Source organism: Vidua macroura, chromosome Z (genome assembly GCF_024509145.1).
Source record: "Vidua macroura isolate BioBank_ID:100142 chromosome Z, ASM2450914v1, whole genome shotgun sequence".
Lineage (NCBI taxonomy): Eukaryota > Metazoa > Chordata > Aves > Passeriformes > Viduidae > Vidua > Vidua macroura.
In genome coordinates, this window is record NC_071611.1 from 53,870,860 (window position 1) to 53,886,860 (window position 16,001).

The 16,001-nt window shown below is 40.8% G+C and overlaps 2 protein-coding genes across 2 annotated transcripts in view; both read right to left on the minus strand.

Moving 5' to 3' along the window:
* PGGT1B (protein geranylgeranyltransferase type I subunit beta) overlaps positions 1-4,012 on the minus strand; it is a 37,098-nt gene extending 33,086 nt beyond the window's left edge. Inside the window, 1 exon segment of the mRNA XM_054003297.1 lies at positions 3,881-4,012. Coding sequence (XP_053859272.1) covers positions 3,881-4,011 — 131 coding nt within the window. The 5' untranslated portion in view covers position 4,012.
* Positions 4,013-4,340: 328 nt separating this feature from the next.
* CCDC112 (coiled-coil domain containing 112) lies at positions 4,341-13,645 on the minus strand. Its single transcript, XM_054003296.1, has 10 exons — positions 13,534-13,645; positions 13,111-13,226; positions 11,831-11,952; positions 9,593-9,682; positions 8,187-8,262; positions 7,209-7,599; positions 5,972-6,376; positions 5,126-5,221; positions 4,548-4,615; positions 4,341-4,429 (listed from the first exon to the last, which is right to left on the minus strand). The coding sequence occupies exons 1-10, from the start codon at positions 13,579-13,581 to the stop codon at positions 4,399-4,401; spliced, it is 1,443 nt and encodes a 480-aa protein (XP_053859271.1). The 5' UTR covers positions 13,582-13,645; the 3' UTR covers positions 4,341-4,398.
* Between the last annotated feature and the right edge of the window lie 2,356 nt (positions 13,646-16,001).

The window sequence follows — 16,001 nt, forward strand, 5'->3', positions numbered from 1 at the left end:
AATGAAGGATTGTGAAACAACTGTTACACAGGCAGAAATGAAAATTCAGTATGCCAAGGAAAGCTGACAGTTAATACCAACTTTCCTTATAAGATTAAGTTATAAGTAATCACAAACTGGTGAGCCACCTTGGCCAGAGGTTGGTATCTCTGAAGAGACAGACAGGAGCATCCACACCCACTTAATTTCTGCATGAGGTTCTGCATCAGAACCACAAACAGTAAGACCATGGAAAAAATGGTGATGTGAGTCAGCTCAAAGCACACATCCAAAAGAATCATACTAATTAAAACACAGCAGCCAAATGACAACACAGCAAATGCTAATCTCAATACAGTGGCACAACCTCCTAGCAAGCTGGTAAAACATGTATATTTACTGTCATTATTTCAAATAATTTTTTTGAGTAGAGAAGCCAAAAGAAGTATGCTGCACACAGACGTGTTTCTATGTAGAACAAGAGTATATTTTAACCCTTCTGAGGATTAAGAAATTGCCTTTCGAAGTGCAAATTTAACACTTCAAGGCTTATATCAACTTTTACCATTGATCAGATCTCTGTTTAACCCAGAATTTGACCCTGGATATTTTATTAGTTATAATTATTTAATTAGTTATAATAATTAGTTATTTTTTAAATAACTAATTTAAAAAATCACTACTTTTATTTAAAAAACCAAAGAATTTACTGTTCAGCTACAATAAACTATTTCTTTGAAACACTGCCTGTATGTTCTGATTTTCACGAACACTGACAATCTTTTACTAGAACTATTAAAAAGATTTTTTCACTCTATTTTACCCAGCTAAGTTACTTCCAAAGAGGCACAAACAACATGCCAATATCAGCACTAGAAACTGCTGCAAAGGAGGCCCAAAACCACAAGGCTATATATACAACAGAGACAGCAAATCTCATCTACAGTTAAAAATGCATATGTCAGATATATGAACTTAAAAAGTGGTTTTACATATAGTTAGGGTTCAGTTCACTTACTTAGAGCTGACTGTCTGTCTCCAGCATTACTACAGAACAGCCTGTAGTGTGATGGAATTTATTTACGATGGGCAAGAGTGTCTGGCACCACTAGTCATACACAGGTTGCAATACAGCTATTTAGGTACTCCATCTTTACTCAATATGCTATCCTCCCTCACAGAAAATTAACAGACATATGTCCTAGCACAAGCAACTCTTAGCAGCACTTCAGGTGACAGACACACGCCTAGAAGTGTAAAAACTTTATCTACTGCCATTTCCACAGAGGACGGTCACCAGGACACTTTGGATGGCAGATTCAGACCTCTTTGTCTTCAAGCGAGGACAAAGCGAGTTTTACTGAAGAATTCACAAAGCATTGGAACTGACAAATTTGAGAAATTGATTAAGTGTGCTACAAAGAGCACCATGAAGTACCAGAATCTTAAAAGACTTCAGACACCAGAAAGTTGCATTCTCCTGCAAAACTTCACTGACAATCAGTGTGTATGAAACACTATCAATCAGAATACTTAAAAACTACTCTTGTTGCAACTACTGTTGCATGAAAATAACTACAGATAAAAATAATTACAAAGGCTTTGAGACAAAAAGTTGAGAAAGTAGAGAACATGAAATTAATTTTCTTTATTCTCCATTATTGTTTGACAATCTACAGTTTAAGTTGGAATGCACCATCACAGCGAGGAAAATTTCTCTACCATTTTCCACTGCAGTGCAGTGAAAAAAGTATGACAAATTACTTTATTTATTTAGTTATTTATTTACCAAATCTCTCTTTAATTTAGTTGAGTTTCCCCATCTAACTCAAAATAGAACCATTCCAATTCAGGAACAGGGGAAACATGAATAAAATGGTAACAGCATTTCTTTCTCCAGTTGAATCAGCTTCAGAGGTTTGCTGAAGGTTTGCTGAACTCAGTGACCTTAAACTTGGCAAAAAGGGAAACTTAATATCCTTGAAATCAAACTGGAGATTATGCATTTATGGTTCAATCTCCCACTCAGAATTAGTCAACAGACAGGTGTGCACCCCTGCAGAACATGTCTACCTTGTCAAGGGCCTCTGGAGATCACTGGTCCCACCAGTGTTTTGAAGAACACAGGGCCTCAGAGGAGATGACCCAAGACCCTGAGAAGCCACATCCTCAAAAGTGACTCAATCACTTCAGCGGGCAAGCTTTTTATGGTTAACTCTTCTAATAGCAAAGATCTTTCCTACAGCCACACAATTCTCCTGTAAATACCTCATTGTCACAGCTTGCTGCCTCGGCACCATGATCCCTTGCAAACAGGACACCTCCACCTTTCTTTCTAAGCAGTTTCCTACCCATGGAAGACTGTGATTAGATCCCTCCTTCTCTAGGCTGAAGACATCCCATTTCTTTAGCTCTTTTCAAATGTCAGTGGGGTTAAGGTTAGCTATTTGTGTTATCGCTCTAGTACATCTGCATGCTGTAGTCATTTTATGGCCTATACACAGTTAGGCACAGGATGCCTAGACTTCCCCTTGCTGTCCTAAAATAAATGAGAAAGCAGACTGAAACATCAGCTAATTTTTAATGAACAAATGACCTACAGCTCTGCAATCAAAATTTCACAAAATTACAGAATAGCCAGGGTTGGAAAGAACCTCTGGAAATCATCTCATACAACCCTCTTCTCCTAATACAAGTTTACCCAGAGCAGTTTCTACAGGATTGTGTCCAGGCAGATTTTGAATACCTCCAGGCAAGAAAACTCCACAATATTTCTGGGCAGTCTGTTTCAGTGATCAGCCCAGTGTGAAAAAGTTTTTTCTCATAGAGATGGACCTTCATGTTTTTCTCTCTGCTGCCCTTTGCCCTGCCGCAGGGACCACTTAAAAGAGTCTGGCCCTATCCTCTCACTACTTACCCTTTAACATACTTGAATGCATTGGTGAGACCTTCTCTCAGTCATGTCTTCTTGAGGCTGAACAGGCCCAGCTCACCCAACCTTTCATCACAGGACAGACACTTCAGTCCCTTAACCGTCTTCTAAGCCCTCTGCTGGCCCCTCTCCAGTAGTTCCATTTCTAACTTCTCAATATAAAGTTGTCTTATTTCACACACACCTCAGCACTATCTGTTCTAGTCCTTACATATTTATGCCAGGTGTTTGTGCTCTCAACCAAAATAAAGCACAATGACCTGATCACACCCATGGAGCATTCCACACAGAATGATTTGTTAAGACATTATAAAGTGGAAAGAATCTCACTATTTTATTGGCTGAATAATATTATCATACCATCTACTTGTCTCCAATATTTTAGCAAATGCAGCTTGATAATCACATTACTGGTATTCATACACTTCCCATGTAAGAATATCAAATAAGTACATTCTGAAGCCATTAGAGGAACAAATGCCCCTCCAATTCAAAATGAGGAACATATTTTAGTAATATTTTCTCTTTCATACTAGGTAATGAAGACTTAAAAATATTTGTTACATGAAGAGGAGTCTTCTGCGAGCTGAAGTAAAGCTTAGGTGATTTATTTTAAAATCGCTTCCAGAGCAGATTAAGAGATTGAAGCGCTGGATTTAAAACAAATTAGAAGGATCAACAAGTCTTCCCTCGTGGGTGTCAAGCAGTTTACGCGAGCAGTGACTACACCCCTACATTAACACATAGTTTTTGGGAGCCGTCTGCTGGTGGACAGATTTATAGGGATGTTTTTCCTTCCGGTCAAGGGGCGCTGTTCTCGGCCGCGGGAGACGGCAGCGCTCCGGGAGGGGCTTCCCGTCACCGCGACCGCCCGACGGGAGGGGAGCGCGGCCGGGCCCGGGACGGGCGGGGGCCGCCGGGCGGACATGGCGACGCCCGTCCCGCCGGAGGAGCCCGGCCTGCTGCTACCTGCTGGTCTCCAGGGACGAGTAGCGCTCGGGCAGGATCTGGAGGCACCGCTGGAAGAAGCGCACGTGCCGCTCCCGCAGGAAGTCCAGCCGCTCTGGGTCCCCCGGGCAGGGTGCCGCTGCTGCCGCCATCTCCAGCTCGCCGCTGCTGCCCGCGCCCGGCGCGCCCGGATCGCGTCACCCACTGCGCCCGCCCCGGGGCGGGGAAACGGAAGCGGGACGCAGCGGGGAAAAGGAAGGAGAAAGGAAGGGAGAGGATGGAGGGAAAGGGAAGAGGCGCTTCAGTTCACTGCGGCGGGAGCCAGGGTGGCGACCCCACGCTTACGGGGCCGCCACAACCAGCTGCGGGGAAAACGCGCTTTTAATGCCAAGGGACATCACAGCCGGCCGGTCTGACAGCCGGCGTATCAAACCCGACACTCGCAAAATACACAGGTAATACACGCCATGGGTGAAGCCAGCTCTGTGCTGGGAAGTGCTGGCTGCTGGCTACTGCGGCAGAGACAGGCTGGTGCGCAGCTACGACCCTCCTCTCCAGGCTGGGACAGCTCTGACAAGAAAACAAAAAGGCTTGAAGTATAAAAGTGCACTTGTGTCATGCTGCACGTCCATCTCACCTCTGAGAAACGCGCAACAACAGTTCTGCAGCTGCTGGTGCCATCTCTTACCTGCGTTCCTGCCAGCCCTTGGAAGGTTGGTTCAACCTGGATCGGTCTCTGGTGACCCGAACCTCGACCTCAGAGTGAAACAAAAAACCAAAAATAATTAGCCTTTTTCGTTCATCACAAAAGGAGTTCATGACGCTCATTGCTTCTTCACCGTAGAAGACAGTGACACCACTTGCTGTCATTAAATTTTAATAATTTAATAATAGAAAAGGTTAAACTTCTGTTAAACCCAGTGTATGCAAAATGCTTCTGGGAGACAGCCTACTTATTTAATGGTAGAAAAATATTTGAAAAATTGAAATTCACCACCCATATTGGAACTCACTTTTATAGGTCTTACCCAGTGAAATACTACTGTGAGAGACATAAATTCTAGGGATTTTTCCCCCATTTTTTTTAAACAGGAATAACTATGCCTGCTGCAATTCTTTCTACTGATAACAGGCATGATTTTTTTATCTCCTTTATCAACCATTTAGATAATTAAAAACAAATGCTCTTTAGATCAATGAGGAAAAAAAGTCTGCTTAAACCACTAAGCTGCATGCATCTCTGGTTAAAATAAACAAAAAAGTTACCTTCTCTCTTAACTTTGCCAATCTTTTTTCTCTTTCCTGTTTCTCTATCTCTTTAGCGTGTTTCTGCAAAATGCTTAGCTCCAGTTTATGTAGATCCTGAAACATAATGAATGGAAAAGCAAACTTTTCTTTGGAAGTAAAACAAATTATATAAAACTATACATGCAGTCTTTTCACAGCTTGGGTTTGTTTGTTTGGTTTTTTTATTATTTTTCGTTGGGTTTTGGTTTGGTTTTGTTTTGACATTATTGTAATAGTAAAGAATAAGGTTTCACTAGGTAGCAAATGCTACAGCTTGTCCTGCATAAACAAATTATAGTTACGTTAAATGGCTTGGAAATAAAGTAGTAGTTCAAACTCTGTTTATAAAACTTTAGTATGAATGCTGACAATAATATCAATTCTCCAGTAATTGCATTTACATTGATATGGGATCTGACTTTGCCAAACAGGTACTGAAACCTGCAGGATATTCAAACAACTCTTTCTACCTCCCATCTGAATACAGTACTCAGGTCCTCTGAAGTCTTCTTAAGCAACATAGCCCAAGTAGTTTTTCTCAAAAAAATTATTTACTGAAGAAATAAAACCACTTCTATATGGATAAAGAAATATGAGCTTGAATAATCCTGTAGAATTTAGATATTGAAGAAAAGGAGCATCTTTGTCTAAAATCAAGTTTCTTACTGTTTATCTGCAATAATAGGTGCTGTTATTTGTAAGGAATCAATAATGGATTTAGATGAATGATACTTGAATTTTAAAATCTGTTTAACTGATTATATTGTAGTAGGATGTATCAAATTTTAAACAACGAAGTGCAAAAATGGAGGTGAAATTACGCACATGCTCTTGAAACTTAGAAACTTCTGCAGCAATTTTCTTCCTTCCCTCCTTTTCAGCTTCTTCTTTCTTCTCATTTTCAAGCTTTTCAAGTTCCTCCTTTACTTTTTTTTGCAAGGTATTCCTTTCCAACAGTAATTTCACATGGCTTTGGCGCTCTTTTTGTTGCTTTTTTGCTTTCTCTTCTAGTTTTAGTTGTGAGGCTTGATCTATTTCAAATGCTACTACTTTCTGTTTATTCCAGACTTCAACTGTGGCTTGTTTTCTTTTTCTTTCTTCTTCTGCTTTTTGCTTTTGAGCTTCTTCATGCTGTAGCCATCTTTCCTTGAGCATTTTTTCTGATTTCTCTTTCTCCTTCAAGTTTCTTTCTTTTTCTTGCTGCTGCTTTTCTTTCCACTTTTTAATTGACTGCAAGAGACCACAGGAAAAAAAATCCAGTGTCTTCAGGAATATTTTACATATTCACATTGATTCCGTCTGATGAATCCATTTGTTCCAAGAACAAAAAATGCACATAGGAATTAAAAGTCTACTGAAGGTAAAACCTAAAACCAAGAACACCAAGAATCAACACCTATATGTGTTTTCTCTCTTTTTGTTTTTTTCTATTTTATGAATCACACAAGCAGGTTTAACAGATGTCTACTAAAACTGTTACAGCAATCATAACTTCAGGTAGTTATAAATGTTGATGTAATATACTTTTTTAATGCAAACATATTTCAGTTCTTGCTTTCTTTCCAATTAACCCACTGTTTTATAGTTCTTATGTCAGTATATCTTTTATTACTTAGATAGTTCTTAAGGGAATCATTATTCTTCATGTCAGTCTGTCTTTTAGTTGTGAGGCTTGATCTATTTCAAATGCTACTACTTTCTGTTTCTTCCAGACTTCTGAGACAAATGTCTCTGAACATTTGGAAGACAGGATCACTAACTGCTCCTGGCTGGTCACCTAACTTTCTAGATCACAGACTTCAAAAGCATTTGTAATATACTTTGGCAATACACAGGCCACTTCCCTGGGTTGTTAGGTCTTTGCCTATTCCTAATTATTTATTAAAGACAAATACTTTGGCAAGCTGGGGATGCTGAAGATCTCAGTTATAGACCATCAACTGTAAGAGAAATCTGCCTAGCACTATGATCAGAGAGGCAGATACAAAAACAAAGAGTCTATGTGTTTCAAAAATAAGTATATTTTCTGAAATCTTCAAAAGCCTTAGACAGGTTATTTTACCTCTTTCTTTCTTTCATGTAAAATTACATATTCCTGATACCATTTGTCATGCTGTTCTATATCTTCTTTTGTTCTTCCACTGAGATGCTTAAGGGCTTCATCCATGTAAGATAGCCTTCCTCTATATTTTGTCCGTATTTTCAGAAAATTTTGATGATCATAATCATCCCAGCCTCCTTGCCACCCTCCTGTTCGCTGAAGAAATCTTTCAAACTCCATTACTTCTTTGGGTAGATGATTTTCCAGTGTTTTATCAACTGTGATCCTGGCTGATGGTAATTTCCAAACTTTTTCTGCTGTTGAGCTCCCTAATGCCCACAGTTCCACTTTTCTCTCAAAGAAACTGAGCTCATTAATGACAGCTTTTTCCTCTTTCAAAAGCTGTTGATATCTGAAAAGAGACAAATACTGAAATGTAAGAAAAAAAAAATTCCAGTATTCATTGTCCATTCACCAAAAATGAATTTTGGAATTGTTCAATGCCACACAAGAGCTATTCTTCAAAGATTAAGAACTGAAGTGGTAACAGCAGAGTCGTAATGATCCAGTAATTAAGCCCTACGCAATGAGAATTAAGTTATCCTTTTACTGAAAGAACACATTATGGCATGCATACAATTAACTCAATCCCCTCCTGACACCAGTAGAAAGAAAAAGAAACCCCCCAAACCCGATTAGAAAACACAACAGCAACAAAAAAAAACCTCCCCACAATCTAATCTCTCCTACAACCTCTCTAAAAAGCCTATTCAAAGGCAAATCGTTGTTACATTAGAATGCTGCAATAGCTGTCTAAACACCCTCTCTAAAAGGCAGTTTATCAAGATTCTAACGCTGACAGCTTGTGCTTTGATTTACATACCACAGGAATCACTACCGAAAGAGTAAAGCATAAGAACAGTTTGCTAGATTAATGCTAAGTTTTCATTGTGTCTGACAAAGGCCCTTTTTCTAGTAGCGAAACATGTATAAACATACATTTGCCTCTGTTCCTCTTTAAAAGCATTGATTGCATTTTCAATTTCTTCCATCATTTCCTTGATCTTGTCAACAACTAAAAAAGGAAAAGAAGAAAAAAAGCATATAACTTCTACAGTAAAGATAAATAACAAAGTCTGCCGTATTTATCAGTACTATCCATAAATGCAGGACTTGTGGAGACTTTCAGGACATGTATTTCAGTGTACAAAAAGCATGCATTTCCATCTCAAACAGCCTTAAAAGACAAACTCTTATTTATTCAGAAGGCGTGTTTATGAAAGGACTTAGCTAACTGGATGCAAATGCCAATACAAATGTTTATTTCCCTTAAAGAAATCTCACCTTGACTAACCTTCAACTGATGCCCAAAATAAGACAGACTTATCCTAGAGTTCCACTTTTGTTTTTTATAGCAATGCAGTTAGTGATTTAAGCTCACTCAACACTGGTTTGTACCCCACTACAGCACTCCTACTTAACCTGCAGGCAACTACTTATACAAAGCTGACAAAGAAACATCAGTGTAAGACTTTGTCCTGTACTGTCAGTATGCCGTAGTCCTGACTTAAGATGGTAATACAGCTGTCCAGAGAAGATATATTTTGCAGTAGAAGAAAATCCACCCATTAGATTAGATTATATTATTAGACTAAAATATCTTTTAAATTAGACCAGTGTCTCTATGGACACACTGAATGCAGTTCAACCAACCTGTATTTTAGTAAAGTTATATAAACAAAATCTAATTTTTCAGCTTTTATGCCTCCTTAGTTCTTAGTAGCTTAACTGGCAGTTTAGTCTTATCTACAGTTTAAGTAGATAATGATTTTTAATAGATAAAACACTGAATAAATGAAATGGGATGAATTTTATCTAGCATCAGAAACCTTCAGCTAGTAGGAGGCCCTCAACCCGAGCTCCACAAACGGTAGTAGGTACCACATGAGGATGATTCTTTCAGAACCTATTTCTCAAACTGAACAAACTGCTGCAGCATTTTCTGTGGAATATTCCAATTCACATTTCAAACCATGTCATGGCTAGAAATGAGCTCCCTGTAGAACCTACTCTGTGATCTCTTACCAGATCAAAGGGAGTTATATGGTAGTAGAATACCAAGTTTGTTTTCCATAAGGCAAATGTTACAGATAGGAAATCTGGCTTTCAACAACCTCAAGGAACAAACCACTTGTAAGACCAAGTAAGTTTTTGTTTCCACACAGAATTGCACAATCTTTTATTATTTCTTAGGTTTCTGCCATTTCTAGGTTTAGTCTTCCCTTTCCAGAGTCCTGCAAAATCTTAAAGACTGGAGGAGTGTCCCAAGTCTGCAGGAGAAAGACACCTATGCAAGAAACCTGTCTGTAGAGGAAAATGTTTTTAAACCTGTTGTCTTTACTTACACTCTGGTATAGGCTTCACATCTTTCAATTGCTGCTGAAGTTTCTTCACGTTGCTTTGTATTTTTGATAGCTGCTGCAGGATTTTAGCTTCTGTTAAACAAAATAAGGTGCTGATAGTTCTAACTATTTCTTCATGCATTAAATTCAGTGAAAGAACAAGAGCAATGACGTGTTCAAAATAAACCAGGGGTTTGATCTAAGCAGGGACACAAATTCTGTTTGATAAGAAACTGTGATACTACTAAGCATTTTAACTGGTAATTGCATGTAGCTGACCACGTGGTCCATGTTAGCTCCCAATGCAGCATCAGCAGATTTTAAAATTAGTAGCTCCCATTTCTAAAGGGGAGCTTTAAGAATATTGCCTATGCAGGTGATAGCTTCTAGAATTTTGAGGCAGACTTTGACCTAAGCTTCAAAACAACCATTTATGAAGAGAAAACAAACTTTGAAATTGTATGTGAATGTACTACTTCAACAAGATTCATTTATTCATTGTGTTAAATGACAAAGAATCAATGTTTTCATGTGCTCCAAGCATGTGTGCACGTATGTGCATTGTTACCACTTGGCTCCTCGTGAGTCCATAAATACACTGCTGAAGAGGATGAAGTTCTGGCTGCATCTTAGATACTAAGGGGCTGTATCTTCTATCCTAAAAGATTTGGATTAAGGAAAGTACAAATTCCTGCTGAGACTGTAATGAACAGTTTCCAGGTGTTCCCCAGAGACGCGGGCAGGGCCTTCCTAGTTCCCATGGCAACACTGAAACAACTACTAACTCTAGCTGAGTACCGATATTGAAATGTTAATTAGATAATTGCTCTGTTTTCTCTAAACTACTTGGAGATAGCCGGCCTCCCACCCCCCCATGCTGCCATTCTGGGATTAAAATGCAAATAAAAAAACCCTTGGGATCATGGGAGTATTTTTAGGGGATAAAGACACCCCTAAATCAAAAACTAAACACAGTAGAGGGGCCTAGACAAGTGCTCTAGCTGAGGAAGAGGGAAACACATCCCCTGATCGACTTTTGTCCATCACCACCACCTATAAAACTAGACTAGAGTAGGCTGGGAGAAGCAGGGAGACAGAAAGAGAGAGAACCCTGGTGCTGCCACCAGTGAAGGAGCGGGGACAGCTGCTGTTCTGGACTTCAGCAACAGACTCTGCACACTTCTTTCCTTTCGGCCACCTGAGAAAGCTACAACAGCAGGGGCGAGCTCCATGTTGAGCCCCCTACCCAGCTGATCTTTTTAATAAAGTGCTGAACTTTAATAAAGGCATTAGCCCTGTTCATTTCAAGGCCACAGAATATCTTACAGCACACAGATCATGCTGAAAGACCTCAACATAGTAAATGGGAATTTGAGAGGGGGGGGGGGTTGTACATTTTTGTATCTTTTAGGATATACTCCTTCACATCTGACATACAGTTCTCTCATCACTGTCCTATTTATTATCTCATAGCATCATTTCCATCCATATGCCATGCTCCCTTCTTACTCATGGAAAAAAATCTGAACTTATTAGCTTAGTCATTCCTCAAAAATGTACATTTCTTAAGAACTGCAAGATGTAAAGGATATTCTAAGATTCCTTAAATAAAAGGTGCACACCAGAACATATGCAAATTTGTAAGAAAGTATACTTTTAATTGTTTCTACGTTCCTTTCCTTTCTCCAACTTACTTTGATCTGTATCAGATGGCATAGCATGATTTATGCAATTATTGTTGAAAGAATTCAAGTACTGTGAGTAAAGGGAGTAACTTTTTTTCTTGAGCTATATTATAATCTGTAAGTGGAACAGATACTGCAGGACAGACTGTGCACCAACTTACAGCACTACTTGAACTAGGAATATTCAACAAGCAACAATCAATGTGTGAATGTTGAGGTAAGAATATTTTTACTGTACCTTAGCTGGACTACATTGGGTTTTGCAACATACACACAAAATTGATTCCAAGTTTTTTGAACAGTACCTTTCCACCACAGTGGTTTTACAATGAAGATTAAAAGATAACAGTTAATAAACATATGAGGCCCGAAATAATCATGCTTCTGAATTTTGCAGTGAACTGTCTGTTTATAAGCACATGGTGAAATACCACATTTATCAGTATCCATCTTCCTTCTAAACTCATGTCTCTGTACTACTGATTTTAAACCATTTGCAAAAACAACAGCATATTAAAAAAAAAAAGCAAACAAGCCCAAATAAAACCTCACTTACTTTCCATTTTCCTGCTCACAGTCATGCTGTGTTCCAGTTCCTCTAGCAATCTATAGTCTACCCTGAAATCACTCTTCCTATTATAAAGGTGTCCCGTTTTTTCTTTTTCTGTATTTGCAAGCCTAGGAAGAAAGGGTGCCACAGTGAGTAAGGCACAAACACTCAGCAAAGCCCCAAGATTTTCCAAGGTTAGCGTGCAGGCTGTGTTAACAGGACTGTCTTGGATTTTATACAAATCCCTGGTTTGTTCTACAACTGTTTTCAAGGAAAATATTTCTGCAGCTGTAAGACACCAAAGTAACTCAAGAACTTTAACAAGAAAATAATACGGAAACAATCTCAGTGGCATACAGTGGTTTACACACTGAAATTTCATGTGCATGCATTCTCCCTGGGAGCCTTGCCAGAGTTTTCCCTGGGAAATGCAGGCAGACAGGCTGTATTAATGCAGTGGCACACCTAAATAGAGCCCCAGCACAGACAACATTACAGAGGGACGCTGAGCCACAGTTAAATGGCATGCCTCACTTCAAGCGGATTGGGAACATTACATTACATTAGCAGTCAAATTTTCAGCCGCACCCCAGGATCCAGGGCAATCAGTGTGAACTCAATTCAGCCACACAGTGTAAAACACTGGTGTGAGACTTAAGTGCCCTGTTCAATCAGGATTCACAACTGCAAACCTCTCCTTCAATCAGATGGCTGCATTAGCTATTCCCCATAAAGCTCATCTGTTTGAGAAGAAAACTCCCTGTTCTTTCAGCTGCCAGTGTAGTTGTCATCAGCACTTGGTCAAGATGTGGGGAAGCAGATTTAAACCACTTTTGTGGCTGAGCTGTGTTGAACCCTTGTTTTTCAAAACAGTGGCCTAGATATTCTAGATGAACTCTTTCAAACTTCTGTTGCTGCAGTTCCCCTTTTGTATGTATGTCTTAAGGGCTTTAGGTCCTTAGAGGGTAAGCACAGCTAAGCAGGAAGACTGAGCACTCAACTGTGCCTCACACACTTCCTTTTCTGGTGCACCTAAGAGCAGCAATTCGTCTAAAGTCTTACTACAGGACTGGCATCAGTCCAAACGGTAATTCAAACAACAGGGCATTTTGGAGGTCATAAGCCTATCCTGAGCTACTGTAATTATCACAATAATTTGAGCTCCTGAAAAGGATACCTTTAGCTTAAAGATTTCATTACCATATAGTCTTACTTTGAACCTCGAGTTAATACTGTTACCTCCAGAGCAGAATGAAAAAGTACTTACGATAAAGTGTTTAACTTACTGAGCTTTTAGCTTTTCTGCAGTTCTTATGAATTCAACTTTCTTAGCTCGTTCAGTTTTGATCTTCCAGCTCTGAACCTGTCGGCCAGCACCTGCAGTACTGGAACAGCTCTCATTCTGTAGATGACAAAATCAATCGTTATTAACAACCTTTTTTTTTAAATGGTCGTTGGTTACTTTCAAGCAGACAACACCACAGCGCAGAGTTCGGTTTTCTACTGGCGCGATTCAAGTAAATTTAAGCGGCAGGGACACGAAACTGGAGTGAGGGGTGCGACACGCCCGCACACACGAAACGCCAAGTCTGCCACACCGACGGGCTGTCACAGGCGCTGGGCATCGCGGCCAGCTCGACACACCCGCACAGCCCAGGGCTCCTCCGGGAGTCCGCTCTCCTCCAGGCCAGGGCGCCGGCGGCCTTTACCTGGAGCCGCCCTGCCGCCGCCGCCACCGCCGGGGCCAGCGCGGCCATGTTGCCGGCGGCCCCCTGAGGGGAGGGACGGCCGCGCCCCTCGGTGCAGCCATTAACTCTTTCCTTCCGCGGCTGACGAGGAGTGCCCTCGCTGGCCCTGGTTCCACTTATGTTCCAGGGTTTGTATGGATTTCTTACTTCAGGAAAACTGTGATATACCCTCATTAGCCTGTCAGACTGTGGATAATTCCAAATGATTCAATGAATTCTTGGGGGTGCTCTGAAGATCTTGTTTCTCACTCATGTATGCAAGTCAAACTTTCAAATGAATTGCCATTTAACATTTCTATGGAACAGAAATAATTATTTATCGAGTGGCTTTCCTGCTACAGAGGTTTTAGGAACCGGTGTTTTCCTGGCTGCAGGACACAAACGCATTCACAGATGCTGCCCGAAGGGCTATGCTTAAGACATTGTATTGCCTAATTGATGTTTTTAACAGCACTTTCCAGATACGTTTTTCCTCTTTGTATTTTACGGCTATACTTGTTCTCTTAGTATTTGCTGAATAGAAACTAAAAAGTAAAGGAGAACATGTCAAACCCTGCAAATACTCTTCAACAAGAGGGTTGTTCTCAAAGATTGCTACCTGAAAGGCTTGTAAAAGTATTCTCTTTTCAGCAGTGTTTCAAAGTCTTCTTTGCCTTGGCCTTCACTTGGGTGTAAGAGAAAAAAAGTAAGTTGTGTTAGCATTTGCTTTCTTTTGATGATGGTCAGCCCTTCCAAGTTTCCTGTTACTGTGAGCAGCAAACTGCTCATTGGTTGGGATCTGCTCTACAGGAAGCACCGTTTTTCAGAAAGTGCTTTAATAAGGTGTTTCCACTCATAGTGTAACTCAGTAGTTCACCAGTTTCTATCTGGTCAATCTTTATGACTGTTTTACTTGTGAGTTATTCAGAATCCTGAGGACTTTACAGAATTGGTCTGGAAACTATATGCAGGGATATTTCAAGTATCAGAGCACAGTTAGATTTGGTTACTTCTGGCTTTGAACAGCAGGGACTCAGACATCCAGTTGTGATGCTGGTATAAAGATGAACCCTGGCTTTCAGCATAGCTGGCTTTCAGCTATGCTAGGACATTAGTTTGTTCTCTCTGTGGAGAAAGCTTAATTTCAGTTAGGATATGCCTGCAGTGGGTTCACCTTGACTGGGCACCAGGACTCTACAAAAAAGCTGCACCATTTGCTCTGCTCAGGAGGGCAGGGAAGAAAATGAGATGGAAAAACTCATTTGTTGAGATGAAGGCAAAGGCCATACTGGGAAGCAAAAATATTCATTCTCTAATTGCTCTTATCAGGTGATGTCCAGCTACTTCCTGGGACTATGGCCCCAGTAGTACATGTAGCAGTTGCTTTAGAAGACAAACACCTTCATAACAAAAATTCACCGCCCCTTAGATTTTGTTTTTACACATCATATGGTATGGAATGTCCCTCTGGTCACTTTGGACCAGCTGTCCCAGCTGTGTCTCCCTTCTCAGCCTCTTGCGCACTCCAGGCCTGCTGGCCTTTGTGAGAAGTATTGGAGAGACAGCCCTGATGTCACCTGAGCACGGCTCACCAGCAGCCCAGCACTAGAGTGGTCTCAGCCATTGTGGCTACAAACACAAAGCACACCTGTTTGAATGTTACCTCCACCTCAGCCAGACAAAATACAATGCCACAACTCTTGGATGGCCAGTTTGCCAAACAGGGAAACAGGTAATCTGCCTCTGTTATGAACAGTTTCCAGGTGTTCCCCAGAGACGCGGGCAGGGCTTTCCTAGTTCCCATGGCAACACTAAAAGAAAACTACTAACTCTAGCTAAGTACCGATATTGAAATGCTAATTAGCTAATTGCTCTGTTTGTTTTCTCTAAACTACCTGGCCTCCCACCCCTCCACGCTGCCATTCTGGGACTAACATGCAAATAAAACCCCCTTAGGATCATGGGAGTATTTTTAGGAGATAAAAATGAATATAAATCAAAAACTGAACACAATAGAGGAGTCTAGATAAATGCCCTAGCTGAGGAAGAGGGAAACACATCCCCTGACTGGCTTTTAACCATCGCCATCACCTAAGAAAGAACAGACTATATTAGGCTCTGAGAAGCAGGGAGACGGAGACAGAGAGCCCTGGTACTGCCACCAGTGAAGGAGCGGGGGCAGCTGTTGTTCTCGACTTCAGCAACAGAGTCTGCACACCACGCCTCCTCATCCTCGGGCCACCGGTGTGCCACAAGGAAGGAGAAAGGACAGCTGCTGCTCGGGACTCCAGTGACCGGCTCTGCACGCCGCCTTCCTTCCGGCTGCCTGGGAAAGCTACGACTGCGGGGGCGAGCTCTGCGTCGAGCCCCCTGCCCAGCTGATCTTTTTAATAAAGAGCTGAACATTAATAAAGGCATTAGCCCTGTTCATTTCACCTCCAGAAGAAGCA